Source organism: Rhea americana, unplaced genomic scaffold (assembly GCF_003343005.1).
Source record: "Rhea americana isolate MKP2758 unplaced genomic scaffold, rheAme1 scaffold_23, whole genome shotgun sequence".
NCBI lineage: Eukaryota > Metazoa > Chordata > Aves > Rheiformes > Rheidae > Rhea > Rhea americana.
The window spans coordinates 6,766,760-6,783,252 of NW_028186346.1; the positions used below are offsets into that span (position 1 = coordinate 6,766,760).

At 36.6% G+C, this 16,493-nt stretch overlaps 1 protein-coding gene across 3 annotated transcripts in view; it reads right to left on the reverse strand.

The window, feature by feature from the left end:
• Positions 1–16,493, reverse strand: part of NALCN (sodium leak channel, non-selective) — a 233,946-nt gene that overhangs the window by 201,887 nt on the left and 15,566 nt on the right. For all 3 annotated transcript variants that reach the window (XM_085306004.1, XM_085306003.1, XM_085306005.1), the window contains exons 3-5: positions 10,666–10,749; positions 9,014–9,153; positions 8,125–8,253 (exon numbers count right to left, since the gene is read on the reverse strand). In XM_085306004.1, the coding sequence (XP_085162130.1) occupies positions 8,125–8,253; positions 9,014–9,153; positions 10,666–10,749 (353 nt within the window). The remainder of the gene's footprint in view (positions 1–8,124; positions 8,254–9,013; positions 9,154–10,665; positions 10,750–16,493) is intronic.

A 16,493-nucleotide genomic window follows, 5' to 3' on the forward strand; every position in this document is an offset into this window, starting at 1 on the left:
AAAAAAGGATCATCATTTTCATCCAGTAAAAAGGTTTTGTCCACAAGGCAGGATATATTGCAATATAATTAAAATATGCAAATGCAGACCTCCAATAAAGGCAAATAACTTTGTCCATAAGGGATTTGAAATATYTTCAGGGCTCCATAAAAGCAAATGAAAAAGCCCCAATTGATCCAGCCTTCAAGCCAGACACGGTGCCCTAAAGGCCACCTCTGCTGCATGAAAGAAAACTAAACAGTATGTCATGTTGACAGTCTGTAACCAAGCAAAGCCTTCTCTTCAAACACCAGTTGAAGAGCCCTTTTCACCAATTTGCCAGCTAGAAGATATACAGAAATTGGTCTGGATTCTAATTCTAATACTGTCCCTAGATAATAGCCATGATTATCAAGAAAAGAGGTAGGCAGCATATATTGAACTGTAGCAGGTAATATCTGTTCCTGCCACCTAGGTAGGCTAAGCCCTTGAAAAAAGCTAGGAGAGAGATGAAGACAAGGAGCTGGAAGGCACAGCATGCACAGTGCGGTAGGAATCTGTGAGGAAAGCTGGGAAAATCAGGCATCTGTGAGCCCAACAGAGCCTGCTACGGCAGGGACAGAAGGATGATCAACATTTTGGGCAATGGAAAAGAAGGAATGTGACGCACTTGCGTGAAGGGCAAAAAATGTGGGTCACTGAGTACAAAAGCAGCTGATGAGCCTTTGCATGCTGCAGATAGGCAGTCATGCTAGATTTGGGAACTTTTCTTAAAACTTCTCTGTACCTTCTATAAGAGAGACAGTCAGGGGACATAAGGAGTGACTAGGTAAGAGCCTGGAAAAGCACTACAGGGGTAGGAAGATGTGTGTAAATGTTGAGTAGAAAAATATTTTATGTTACTGTAAAATAAGAATAACACACATAGAAATGTGTTTTAGTCAGAGAATTGGAAATACCATGAAAGGTAGGAGGAAAAATGAAACTGGAACATCCAAGAGCACACCCACATCTCATCCCCAAGCTTAGCTATATATAGAAAGAGAGAAAACAACAAGATGCCACAAGCCACTCACTTGTCTGTGCCCTAACACACATAGATCTGCTCCTGCATCTGATCCTCCCAACTTTCAATCCTGCCCTCTTCAGAATAATAGATGAAGTTCCTGCTAAGAGCTGTAACAAAAGGACATCTGACTTTCTTTATATCAAGAAGAACCACTAGAATCATAGAAAAAATAAGGCTGTATGTGACCTTTCAATGGAACATTAAATATATTACCTCGTCCCAGATCATTTCCATGTCATTCCTAACATAACTTTCCATAGTCTAGTTTTGAAGATCCCCCTTGAGGAAAATTCAGAACCTCTCTAAGGAATGTATTGCAGTGCATTATTAGCCCTACCTCTACAGAGTTTTTTATTGATAATCTGACTAGCCTGAAATTTTATTGCTGAAGTTTAATAAGAATATTTCTTATCCTAGCTACAGAAACACAGAAGAGATTATCTCYGTACATTTTTATTGTATTCAGAAACTGCTACATGTCTGCTGCTTCCTTTCAGCTGAGTTCAAAAAAAACTGTCAAATGTCCCTTATCAGCTACGTTCTATAGATCTAAGCTCATTCTTGTTTACCGTCCTTTAGACTCTCCAATCATCTGTACGTATTACCTGATAGTACAATTTATAAATATTTACAATAGCACAATTCTGTTGATCCCTGTTCCTTCATTATGCTCCGAAATCACCTTCTGAAGAACTTCTTCCTAAGTAGTTCACAATACTGTATTCATACAGCTCCCTTAAGAAAAAATATATTGTTTCTGCTGAATTTTATCCACTCTTTTCAGATCATGACTTCAWTTTTTCAAGATTATTCTAATCTCCCCAAATATTTGCAGTCCCTCCCAGTTTCAAGTCATCTTCARTTCAGTAAGTACACTCTATTTTCCATCATCCAAGCTGCGAATGAAAACTACAAATAGTAGAAGACAGACTTACGTGGATCCCTGCTTGACAACTCCTTCCTTTCTGACAATGAACTCTCTAACCATGTTCTCCTACCAATTTTGCACCTATCCTATGATATTTTCATCTTATCCATGTATCTCCTGCAGGCTTATAACAATGTCACGTGAGACTGTTTAAAGCTTTCCTAAAATAAAGATACATGACAACCACTCTTCTCTCCACCTCACAAGGCTGTTATTCTGCCATAGAAGATAATTATATTGGTTTGACATGGTTTATTCTTGACAAATTTATATTAGCTGCTAGTCATTTCCGTGTTATCTTCCAGCTGCTTCCAAATTGTTTGTTTGTTTATTTGCTACAGAATTCTTGCAGGGACAGAAGTTAAGCTAACTGGAATTCCAGCCACAATACCAAAATATTCCCTGTTTTTTCTTGCCCTGTGTCTTGTCCCTTCCTCCTTTTAAACTTGTGCTGTTTTCTATTCTKCCAGTTCCTCTCTCACCCTTCACAAGTTCTTGTAAATAATAAATAGCTGAGATTGCCTCAGTCAGATGATAAACATCTCAGGTTGAATACAGAGCATTTACCAGATCTTTCAGAATTACATTAATCCAGGGGATTGGGATGGGAATCTAATTTAGGCATCACATTCAGCTTTCAGAGAGCAGCAACCAACTGAATACAGTTATCCAGTTTTCAGAAAAACATGTGGGTTAGATCACTCTCTGAAATACAGATGAAGTCTCTTTCAGAACTTCTTTCTTTACTATTTCCTGTAATTGCTTGGATATCCAGAAGTGACTTTTCTTCACAGCATTTCCAGGCTAAGAGGTGTCACTGCTCAGTGACAAAGTGCTGTCAGTACATCCACAGACTTCTTCATTAGTTGTCTGGCTTCCTCTTGCAATAGAAAGGACAGAATTTTCCCAGTTTCCTTTCTATTCAAGGAAGCAAACAGCACTCAATCACCCACCTAGCAGACTGAATGGAGACCATTCTTAGAATGCTGTTTTCCAACAAGATCTGATCTTTCTCTAAATTTTATGATATACTGGAGGATGTTCTGAATTCTGATGTCTTAGCGTTCTGCAGGTTTCCTTCAGGAAGTTCAATATTTCCGAGGCCTTAATCCTGTATGACGATTTTAAGGGAAAAAACCCTACAGATACATATGGAACTTTCCAGATAGCAGGGAAGAGCTGCGGCAGTATGTTACATATCATAGTCAGCCACTTTCACAGCAGTCTACAAAATCTACTCTAGCTTACTCGGAAGGGGTATTTAACAGCAAGAGAAGGGGATGAGTCTCATAAAGGTTGACAGGCTGAGCAGGAAGTGCAATAAACTTTTGTCTCCACTGTGACAAAAGAAATGGGTAAATATGAACGGCTCCTGATCTTAACACAGCGAGGTACACGACATAACTGAGCCACCAACAGCTGGGGCTATTAGGTTCCAACCACTTCTTCCTTGATTTTCATGAAGAGGTCTCCTCAGTTAAAAACTGCTTTGGAAAACTGTCTATATAACAGTTCTAAACAAAATCAGGAATTTTGGCCGCACATCCTCTGAGAATGAGGAGAATCCGCTCCTGAAGATAGTTCCCCTTAGGCACCTCTACTGGCCACTACCTCAGGACTCTTTCCCATCTTCCTGACAGGAACCCATTTCGCTAGAACTGCCTCTCTTTTAGTCTGATTCTATATATTTATTTTGATTTTGGTTAGGGTCCAAACAACACCAAGCCTGGAAAAAGTAAAATTTCTTCTGCCTCTCTTTTCTCTGAGAAGTTTATACAAGACATATCATAATTAACAAAGATTCTGAATAAATCCCAAAGGCAACATTAATTGATTGATGCCAGCTGAACAACCTGCACAGCTTTAATGTACCCTGTTAAAGAAGTCTTGTTATGCTGATTTTTTTCAAGCTTAGTCTTTGATTTTCTCCCTTTCTCAGAAATCCAATTACTCATTCTTATTTTCCCACTGCTGATGTAAGACAATATCTCAAATCCTTTTTGTTCTTTCTAATCATATTTATTTCCTATATTAGATATTCTGGTGAGCTTTTAGTTCCAGCCTCTTTGAAGCTGTTTTCTGACATTTTGGGAGGCCTATCCATAGACAGATGGAGACATGACCAAGAATCTCTTAGATCTTTCTATTACTCAGTAATTATTTTTCTTATCTATTTTTTCAGGGCAGTTTTTACTTTAAAGAAACATTGCAAAGAAGAATTTTAAATCAACTGGCATGGTGACAAGGCAGACAGGTCTACAACACACTCCGTCTCTATTCTATTGAAAGGCCTTAAAGTGAATTTGGAAGAAAAAATTGAAAATTGCTGTATTTTATGGAAATTGCCTTTTTTAATGAAGGAAGGCTTCCTTTCTCCTACTTACCATGCAGGCTCAGAATCACCAAAGAAAATCTGCCATTGTAGAATAAATATAATCATGAAGTATGAAAGAATTTTTGGATAGTCAAGTATGTCGTGATAATTAAAAATAAGGATAAGCACTCAATAGGTAGTGTGTGAGGATGTACAAAGCATTCTAACAGAGCCAGAGCAATAGTTTTGGAAGCACTTTTTGTATACTAGAGTTGCCCAAGAACGCAACTTACTTTCTCCATATTTATTCACTGTTTTGAAATTAATTTCAGATATAATTAAATAACCTGTCAAACTGATTTYAATGTATGGCCTTATTTAGATAATCGTATTATATATACATTACAGTCCAAACATACTGTGTGTCTTTCAAGCAACTGAAGCAGATCCATAATAAGGAATTCTATGTAATATACTGCTAGTTGGCAGAGAAAAGATGCATCAGTGGGAGATATCATGAAGGAAAAGTTGTGACAGTACAGCTGTAGAAAGATAGGTGATAATCACAAGGGAATACTGAGTGAGAAAATTGCCTAGGAAGAAGAAAGGTTTCCCTTTAGGGAAAAAACTCTAGCAAAAATAAAGACGATAATAAGAATGAGAGAAAAAAAAAAGATTTATCACTAAACAGAAAAAAAAAAAGTGCAGCCTTTGGAAGGAAGTCAGTTTTTGCTGATTTCACAGATGGAAAGGAAAAGTCAGACCATAGCTAGCTCACTTCAGTTTTTCTGTTTGTCACAGTTAACATTATAAAATGACTGAGGAGGTGGAGAGGCAGGAGGTCAGAGAGTGTGGGTGTCAAGAAGGATGGAAAAATAAAAGAATTTGCAGCAGTCAAAGAGGCAATGAGTGCCTGATGAGGCTGCCACATCCTTTCAAATAGAAAAGAATAGCAAGTTTTTAGGATGCTGTTTTCATAAGATACTTGCCTCCTTTATAATAATAATTCAGAAGACTTAAAGAGAGCRATTTCTAAAGTAGATGAATCTTGACTTCAGTAATAAAATTTTACCTTTGCCATTTGCCACAGAATTCTGCATAATACAAGGCAAATCACTTAAAATTAAACTTCTCACAGGTGGCCACTAATTGGATGCTTTTCATTTTCTAAGCTTGACTTGGGCACCTGGGATCTGATTTGCAAAATACCAAGCGTTTACAGCTGTGGCTCATTAGAAGCTATGCTTTAGACTGTAAGTTATTTAATACCAAGTACGGCGAACATTGGCTATTATCCATTTGCCTGGAACTCAACTATTACAGACATGCATGCACTTTTTGTGCTCTACTATATCTGAGCTAATAAACTCTCCTGGCTTCTGCGGTGGTACGCTGCCTCCTTTCTGGACCAAATTTTTCTTCTACATTGCCCTCTTTCAGCAGCAGGTCTATTATTTCCCTGTCTCAGTCCAGGGTGTTATTCTCTGGAGGTCTGCAGCCAGCTCTGGTAAGGTTAGTCCTGATTTCCACAGAAGTGGGCACCAACTATCTTCCCCCAGAGTTTCTGCGCTGCATTCCTCAGAATTAAAAAAAGATTAGATATGTATAAACATTGATGTAATATAGTGATGAATGTTACAGAAAAGAAGAAATATGCGCTTTCAGAATATGAGTGAGTACCATGCCACAATCAAGGTATAGGTCTACATGTCAAGCAAAAATAAAAATCATACTGCTCCTTGTGTGAGTACCATTCATGCATTTGAATGACTGAGGCAGCAATTCTGGAGAAAAACAGTGATTTCTAATCAGGTAACTGCAGCTTTCATACTCAACCATGGGARCTATTTATAGGTAGGTGTCTGATCTGGAGAAGCCAGAAGATAGAAATTACTTTTTGAAGGTGCCTATACAAATTATCTAAAAAGTAACTGAAATTAAATATCTTAAYTTTCTGAAAGCTAAAATTACACACACTGGATCATACTAAAAGAAAAGAGTTAAGGTTAGATATTCAACCTGAAGTCTAACTTTTCCTAAATTCTGCATGCTTGCCTCTTACAACTTTAACATACTTTCAACAGCTTTTTATTTTTATTTTCTGTACTGCATACTTGACCCCCCGCCCCTTTTTTTTTGTAATTCAGCTTTTCAACAACCTAAATTTGAGGTGTTTCCACAAACTCTTTCCTCTTTTAAAAATAATACAGTATTYAGAGTAACCCAGCATTTACAGAAGAAATTGGACAAAAGTTTTATCAGCAACCTAAAGTTATAAACTTAACTTTCCACAAGGAAAACATAGTTTATTGTGTCCTACTTCACCTTTTTCTACTGAAATAAGAAAAAAAGTTGTGTTCAACAATACAAGCAATTTTATGTTTGATTCTTCCTGTGTTATCTATTCCACTTCTTGTTTTTCCAAACTACATATGTAAAGCACAGAATCACAGATTTCATTATCTCAAATACAATTCTAATGAAAGAAGTCATGATTATTAGTTTATTGATTTTTTAAATCACTTTTACAATTAATACCTAATGACTATGGGAACTATAAAAAATATGTGCTACGAAGATTTTCTTTTACAAAAGAGGAAAACTCAGAATGAAATATCTCATTTCAGTCTAGGTAAAGATCAGCCACATATTTTACTCCAGTATTCAACAAAAAATAAATACATCTCCAAAATTCAATCACCTCTTTCCGTTATCAAAATACACTATATGTCTATCATACTTCTCAAATAATTTTGTAACTACCACTTTCATATTTACCACTTTTAATAATTTCATATTAGATTTGATAGTTCATTGGACCTAGTTCAGAAGTCTTTAACAAACACTTTTGCATTAATCAGGCTTTCTATTCAGCACAGTAGCACATTAAACAGTATWTTGCTTTTCTTACAATCATCTATTCTATTTATTGTATGTTCTGACAAATTTGATACAAGAATAAAAGGACATAATTTTGAMTAAAGCAAAGGATGTGAGCTCTCTAACTCTGGAGCTGACACTCTCCTATGCAAGGAAGCAACAAAGAAACTGGTGTAACAGTTGTACGCAATGTAATGGTGTTTGACCATACAGTCAGGCCCTCAATTCAACAGAACATGTAAGTGTATACTTATCTTGGACTATATGAGCCATCTGAATGACAAGAAAGAGTGCTTCAAGTTAACCTTGTGTTAAAGTATGTGCTGAATCAAAAACCTAATGTATACTTGGTCATCAGTGTAGTATATTAATCATAAATATTTTCCAAAGGATATGTGAAAATGTTTTTTTTTTTTTTAACTTTAAATGTGAGTATCAGGTCTCCATGACTCCTGTTATCCCAGACAGGGTGTGATATTCCATGGGTAGTTCTGCCCTATGCTTTAAGTCTGGCCCCAGATCCAGACATTTTGGAGTAAGATAGGAGAATGAAATGAAGGCAGGTGAATCACCAGGGACCTGAACCAGCTACGAGCAAAAACACTCCTCCTAAAGCTTCCCCTGCTCGCTCTCTGTCTCCTTCTCTCTCTCTGTCTCTGTCTCTCTCTCCCATGTACAAAAACACATGCAGACACAAAAGTGCACGYGCGCRCACACACACACACACACACACACGTACTCACCCTCTAATTCAGACTGCAGTTCAATGACATAATTTGTAATGTTGGTCACATTTGCATTTTTTATAACTTATAGCTTTTTCTCCAATTTATCTTAGTATATTTTTGTGGTCCAGTTTTAACCTAAGTCCATTGTACTCTCAGTAACACTAACTAAAATTAAATATATGCACTGAAAAAATATACCCAAATATGTCTATATAGGTTAACTTACCCTGGCTGTGTATCATCTGTTACACAATGATATGTAAAAGTTCCAAACATCTGGACTCCTAGAATTCCATACAGAAGTAGAAAGAACAGAAGGAAAATTGAAACACTCCAGATTTGTTCTCCAGAACGCCTGGTAAAAAGATAAATATGACACTGAATGCACAGCCAATGAGAAGCCACCTTTAAAAAATTACAGAATAGAAAATATGTTTGCACAGAGAGAGCAGCATTTTATCCTGCAAAAATCTGTCCTCAAATCTGATCTCTCACTCTATGCCATACATGGCTAGAAAAGGGAGCCAGAGAGCCAAGATTTTGTTAAAAATATTAAGTTAGGGTGATTAAAGTAGCTGTGAACAGTAAAAGGGGAAACAGAACTAAATAAATATGTAGGTAAAATACATAAAGTCTAGCTTTTGTAAAAGACTATCTAATGAATTATACAGATGTGATGATGAAGCAAAGTTGATACCATATAAAGTCCAAATAAAAGCCATTACATGGCTTTTACCATCATATGTATCTATGTGTGTAGCATATGCTTGCATATATGTTTCTACACCAAGGCAAATATGCTTATACCTGTAACTGTTTCGGTTAGGGCAAGTGCTTATGTGTTTTTGTTTAGGAATATAACACTACTTGGAGTGTCTAACTTGTGCCCGTATTAATGGACTAGAATTTACAGCAATTGGTTGGAAATTGATAAGTAAAATTATTAGCAAAACACTTCCTTATGACAAGGAAATAGCAAGAATTTCTGGCCAGACCTAAAACTCAGGAAGAAAATGTGTATTAAGCTCATGGGTCTTTGTCTCAGCTGCTTATCCAACCTTTTCAGTTAAAKCTGAAATTTTCTCTGTTATTCTTCAGACAACAGCCTTACTTACTTTAAGATATTTGTTATCCTAGTTCTTGGCAGCTCAAAACGAAAATATATCCGGAATGCTCGAATCATGATGAGTGGTCGTGGAATCCGTAGCATGCCCCAAGGTGACATCTGATCAACTATTTCAGCAATTTCAAACACCTGCAAACAAAAGAATTTGGAGTTTTTCTTGATAATACTGTTCCTTCCGGTATGCCTTTACAGAATTTTTGAAATTATGAACACTATAGATAATATTTATTTTCATTTTCATTTTCAATCTTATCTTGGATTAATATGTTCCACTTTAATCATGTTTTTAAAAAKAAAAGTCTCAGAAAATCCTTTAATCCACTTCTGAGATATCCTAATGGAATGCCAAAAATATACTCTATGTTCATAGTAACTCTATCTCAAACTATTCAAGAAGACTGTGCAAGTTTGTGTCAGCCACCTGCTTCTGTGTCAGTTCCAGCCCACAGGTTTCTCACAAGTTTGTTAAAAGTGAATAATTTACATTTCCAATTATAGAAATTAATATATGCAAATGTTRCACACCAAGGTTTTTACTATGATATAGAAGTGCATAAACACAGATTGCTTTGTGTGTTGCAATATGCTTATAAATTTCCCATTTAATTCTAAATGCCTGAGAAAGCTGAACCTGTCACCCTACAATTCCACTTACAACACAAATTTTCTAGCAACCTCCCAAAAAAGAAACTATTTCCTTAAGAACACATGCACACTCCATAGAGACTATTAAGCTTAACAATTGGGTGAAAATGTCTTGTCTTTAGCTCTCACACTCTGAGAGCAACTGCTTAATTCAAAACTTGCTCAAAGTACTAAGAAAATGGAGGGGAACCTGGTAACACTGAGACTGGGTAATCTATAAATTAATCTGTAATCTTATATATTATGACCAGGCTTCACTCTGCAAATATACATGACATACAAAAATTTCCCATGTATAAACCAGAAAATGACAATGTGCCTTAAATTTGCCAGCAGGGGATAAGCMATGCCTAATGGCAATCACTACAGACCTTTCACAACCCTTGTATTATCACAGCCCAGGCCCACAGTACACGATCTGTTCTCACTTAAAAAATATAAGCTATGGTTAATCAGCTATTTCAAAACATATTTAGTATTATTTTTCCACTGTGCTTTACGTTTGGATAAGGTTTTGGAAAAGGTTTTGTTAGGTGTCGCCATATTATGTGACACCTCTCTACTTTCCACATCAGTATGTCACACTATGCCAAGCTATGGCAAACATTTACTATTTGAATCATTTGCATTTTAATTGCCTAAGCAAGTCACCCCGGACTCCTATTGAACTCAGTAGAAGGAGACTAACATAAATGGAGTAYGGGATAGTTGGCTTTCTGAAGACGTGTCGCTCTCCTTTTGTCTATGCAGAGACTTTACGGTAATAAGCTTCAGATTGATGTCTAGCTTTTCAATGACAAAAGTTAGATAAATCATATTACTAATATAAATGTGCTGCAATGTGCAATTATGATGCTATTGAATTTAGCATATTTTTTAAAAAATAGTTTGACCCATGTGCAGCTTTCKACCCAAAACTTCTAATTTGGTTGGGTCATACATTTTTCACAGTCAGGGAACTAACTATTCATTGAARAAGGTAAGTGAAATAATTACCTGTAAAACCAGTGACACCCAAAGACAAAAGACCATGAATCCATCAAACACACACCAACGATCCTTTACATAAGAGCTATCCCCCTACAAGAGAGAGAAAAGCCAGGAGGCTTATTGTTGTTGTTTTATTGTCAGGATTTAAGTATATCATAAACAATGCTTCTAGCAAGAAGAGGAAGTCTTCTCTGTATCATTTTTGAAGTGCCACTTTTGAAAGATACCAAAAGCCCTACGGATGGGCTAGGATATGGTGAAACCATACAAACACATATTCCTGAATCTGAATAAAATGTTAGTTCCATTCCTGTGCAGCAATTCTCTTTAGCTTGTGTCAGAAGACATTATAAAGAAGCTCATTATTTATACTTCGATAGGCTAAYAAACAAAAAACCCACTGGACTCACTTTTCCGCTCTCTTACCCATTAGACAACACTTGCACAGAGAGGGAAGTGTAAAACGCTAGCAATCTAAAACTGTGATATTCAATTACTTCAATATTCTTCAATAACTTCAATTAATTCAGCATCAGATTATATCCATTTTTCATGAGTTTTCACTGGAATATGCTCCAGTGAAGTCTTGACATTTTCAAACTACTTGACACTTAACCACCATCTCATTGTGGTGTTGGCTCTTATTTTGTTCTGAGATTTCCTGAGCTAATTCTTATCATCTCAAACTGACAATTCATTGTTTAAACTTCATTAATAAAAAGTATGGAGAACTTTTTGACATTGATATTATTGGTACTCCATTAACTGTCCAGTACAAGGAATTTAGAGAATAATTTTGCAGTGCTAAACTCAGGAGATTCAGGAAAGAAAACTTAGTGCTAGTTCTCTGACCACCCATATGCCTTATTACATATTCTTCAGCTCTGTTTTAGACTTCTTCAATTAGCTCTCTAAAATAATTCCTGAGCATGATAGTCAAATCCAGAGATCACTCCTAAAAGACAGCATGGAGAAGACTGCATCCAAGCTCAGTTCTCTGCACACTCTCTCCTTCTCCCTTCTATTCTCCACCACTGCCTGTTTACACACTCTGGCATCCCCACATGCCTCAGGTAATTCCCAGTGACATGCAACACACACCCTCCACTGCATGCTATAAAAACGCTTCCTTGGTGGGCTGCTAATGGCCCACACATTATTTCAGCCATTGAACTGAAAAAAATGTACAAAATAGTGATTATATCTGAGGGTTACGGGATTCCATATACCATATGCAGCACAAGGGAAATTAGGGACCAAATGCATAAAGATAGATACAGTTTGCTGAAAGGTRGTCAAGACTACTGGTCCAGACCTAAGAACCTGGACATCCCAGCTGTATGTATATAGCAATAAAAACATATGCAGAGACATCAGTGGTGTATCTCAGGGCATATAAACACGCTTCACAAGTGAATTAATTGAACATACTTGCCTTTGTCTTACATATTCTCTGGTTTCTTTTCTCTGTTTAGTGTTCTGTCAGATACAAGCTAGTGTTTTACATGTGCTTTTCACAGGTATAAATTAAAAAAAAAAAAAAAAAAAAAAGAATCAGATCCCCAGATCCCCAGGGTCTTGAAGACATTATCAGACTTTTGTCTGTTATGTGATTCCTGGCTTGATATACATTGATACTCATCTCAGTGACAGCTATTTGAGTCAACCTGCGCTTGTTTCTAAATGTCTCAGAACAGAATTTTCATCAATTCTAAAAGCATAGATGAGAAGTTTTGTTTTAATCTAATATTTTCAATGCCATTCATTATCCTAAAAAGGCTTTCTCATTCCTAGCAGTAGGTGACAGCAAGATATATTGTGTAAATAGAGACAAAATATGTTAAAAAATAGTTTTGTTTCAGTTGCAAAAATTCCTTGGGGCAGAAGCGAACAAAAGAAGGATATAAGGATAATGCAGTAAATGATTTTCAAATCAGAGATAAAGGACAGAAAACCTTAATGCTACTTTCTGGCAAAAGATTTTATAATACATAAGGATTTTAAAGTTCTCTTTMTTCAGTATAAGAATTAGGAGGAGGAAAACTATGAATTAGGGAAGTAACATCAGGAACTATTGCACCACAGTATTAGTAACATGCCCTTCCCGAAGAAAGTACRTTTAGTTCCAAGCTAAAAGTCTGAACTAATGAGAAACTCTTCACTCAGAGTTGAATAAATTCAGCTGTTACGTTAAGTAACAGCAAAGTATATTCAAGCTATTTCTCTGCAGAGATGAGCTGCTAACACCCAGTATCTCCTATTCCTCTTTTTTTCTCTCCCTGTTCCCACTTACTAAACAAACRCTGGATGACGTATCAACATACAACCTAAGTTCTTCAGTTGCACCTTGGAATAAAGATGTTGATTGGTCTTTCTCTAGCTGAAGAACTTGTTTAAACTTACTTTATTTCTCTCAAGCGCCACTTATCTAAAGTAGAAAGTCCTCTCTGAGTTGTGCTATATAGAATTGAGTGTGAAATCRTGCGGTAGTTCCAGTATTCAGCTTCACTTGAATAATCCATTAAATACTCACTAAAAAACTAAATCTYGTTTTAGAAAGTGCTTTTTCTCCCCATAATACCTGTGGTAGGATTGAAATAGCTCTGCTGGTTTCTCCTTACAAAAGGAGATGCTATGATCTTTCCCAGTCTCTCACCAGTCACACTGCTTCACTTCACTTCTCTCACTGTCAGTTCAAGACAATTTATCCCAATACATACTCTCAGTGAGAGAGGGTTTCAGTGGATCACTTGCAGAAACTTAGGATCCCTAAATTACACCTGTAGAAAATACTCTTTTTTTTGGTTCTGGCTATTTTTGCTCTGCACTTGGTAGGACCTGGCTAAATACTGTTCGTATTTATCTTCTTTTGGCTGGCAGTGGACATGCTGCGGAACCTCTAACATCTTTAAACTGTGTGCCAATGCACACTGGAGGCACTCTAATGGCAGGGTCACTTCTTGCTTAATATGAAAATCAGAATATATTTTTGTGTATACTTGGTACTGACTTTTATTCCTACTTATTTCTATGAAAAATATAAAACTAATTAAACACAGGATAGTACTCACATATTAACAATGACACAAAGTAAAACAGTTTTGTACACTATATTCTGCCTTTAAAAAACACCTTGGATTGAAATTCCACACTCACATAATCGATAGCAATCAGTTCTTAGACTCAGAAAAGAATACAGATACATGAAATTGTAATACATCTGGCTATATCTTACCTAAAATCATTACAGCTTTGTAATGTATTAATCCCTTACACTTTTCTAATCATGTCTACTGAAAACTGAGTTATTGATGAGATCTGTATTAGCATTCTTCTGTGAATACATTATCCCATGCTATTCATATTATGATTTATAAGTCTTTGAAAAATGAACTAACCATTTGCAAAAGATAAAGAATTTTTACTGTAGACTAGAAGCCTTATGTTGAGGCTAATCCAAACATCTTAAAGTCGTTAAAGTTGTTGACTCCCTGCTGACTTCAGGGGACACTGGATTCTTTAATGTGCACAGCAAGTAAGGGAAGCTCCTTCAGCAACACGGTAACAGTCTAAGAGATGCCAAAATTTGACAGAGCAGTGGATGTCAGTTCACTTACATAGTCCACAACTGTAGGGTTGGGACAGCCTSCAGAAGGCTTTTGCATAGTAAATCATGGCCTCACCTCTCTCTCAGGCAACCTAACGGGATCCACTGGAACTCAGTGGACGGACTAGCTAACAGTTATTAAACACAAAGCATTTTAAGATACTTTAAAARGCTAATATCTGAAGTCTAAAATAGCAGTAAAGGTCTGTCATTAGATGGACCCACCATTTCGTTGTTAATTAGAGGCCTGTTCATCACTTCGTAAGTACTCCTCCATGTTTCCCCTATAGTTTCTCTTAACACTCTTCTGCCTTTCCCTTCAGTATTTATGATTAGCCAGACTCATTTTCAGGCTACTACACAAAATATAAATGGAATTATGGGTAAAYTATGCACGGCGAATGGATCTGAAATCTGCTTCTCTCTCAGAGATGCTGMTCTGGACTAACTTGAGATTTGACACACCAAAAGAATAGATAAGCTTGACATAACCATGTCTGCAATTACAACTTTCYCTGCACTGTAAGAACTTAAGTTAATCTATTATGGCAATATTGCCTTAACTAAGGAAGATATCGTAAATTCAGCATAAGATCTTAGTGTTTCTTTACATACTAAAAATGACCTCAACCATCAGATCTGCTCCCTTCACCCTGCACTCTCATTTCACCACTTTTTGCCTGATCTTAGCACCACTGTACCTTTTCTAGCTGCCACGGTAGCCATTCTAGCACTAATGTAGCACCATTATGTTTACTGAGTACAATGTATTAGCTTATTTCTTCATTTTGGTTTTTCCATGCATATATCCCAATGACAGCAGAAAGATACACTTTTCCAATTGTAGCCACCACATTAAAAATAAAACAGAAACTGRTATTATATGCCTCAAACAGCAGTTACACATGCTTACATAAAAAACAATTTAATAAGACATAAGTCACCCAACACAAAATACAGATGGGACCATGGACAGAAGTAATATCACACCTAGGGTAGTCATATCACAACAGCCATTACAGTTTAACTTGGACCAGAAGGAAAATTGGCTAGACTATATTTTTTTAATAAGTTTATTTCATTAGCAACCTTGCTGAAAACAAATTACTCTTAAAAATCAACAACCGAATTGCATACAGCAATCTGCTAGGAGACYGTCTGCTACATTTATATTATTTTGTTAAGGAATTCCAATATATCAGTGGTAARCTACAGTTTAGCTGGATTACAGCACAATCTGTCACCTAAATGATTTGTGCCCTGCTGATCTCTTAAAGTCTCAGCAACACACAAGGACAACTACAAATCAGAGTAAATGAAAAGCCTTCTTTACCTCCCTGCTTGCCTCAAAGAATGCTTGTTCCTTTAGGAGCAGCATAAATGAAGACAGGGAAATACCAGGAATAGAGGGAATTAGAATATGGGAGTATCATCTCTTTCCCCCTTCCACCATGCTTGTTATAACACAACTTGAGTTAGGGAAACAAGAATAATTCTCCCTCCTCTGCTTCCTTACTTCATACTAACATTGTAGGACAAGGAAGTGGAGACGAGAAGAAGAATGAAACCAGAGCTCAGCAGAACACCTTGCCTAACCTTTGCGTCCCCTCTGCAAACATAGATAAAAATATATACACACAGACGCTATAGATCTCCAACTCCCTCTCACACGTATGCCCCTTTYGTTTCTGGCTCACCTACAAGCTTTCCCTGTTTCCTTAAAAATCTTTAATTCACAAGCCTGTTTAATAGCAGAATGATGTGGACAAAAACATCCCTGCCCCCAAACTGTCAGACTTTCAACATTTTCCCCACGCAGCAAAGGAAATGAAGGGATACAGCCTAACCAAGAAGAAAAGCAGTCTCTGACTTGTGCTCTCTCTTTTCTCCCTCTCTATTCCTCATCCTATCTGAATGCAAAGTACTTTTGTAATTACAAAATGATGTTCCAAGAGGGAAACAAAGGAAACTGAATAATTGCTTAGATAAGAGTTTGTTAGTAATCAATGAAGAATTGGCATGTTTTTAAATGGGTGGTCACTCTTTTATTCAGCCCTCTACAATAGTGATAGTGCCACTTCAAAAATCAACCTGTATCTTTTACCACTTCAAAAATCAACCTGTATCTTTTATCTGTGTACACACACACACACACACACACACGCACGCACGCATGCACAAGTATCTGTATTTGGGATAAGGAATGAACAGTAAGATGGGTACCACA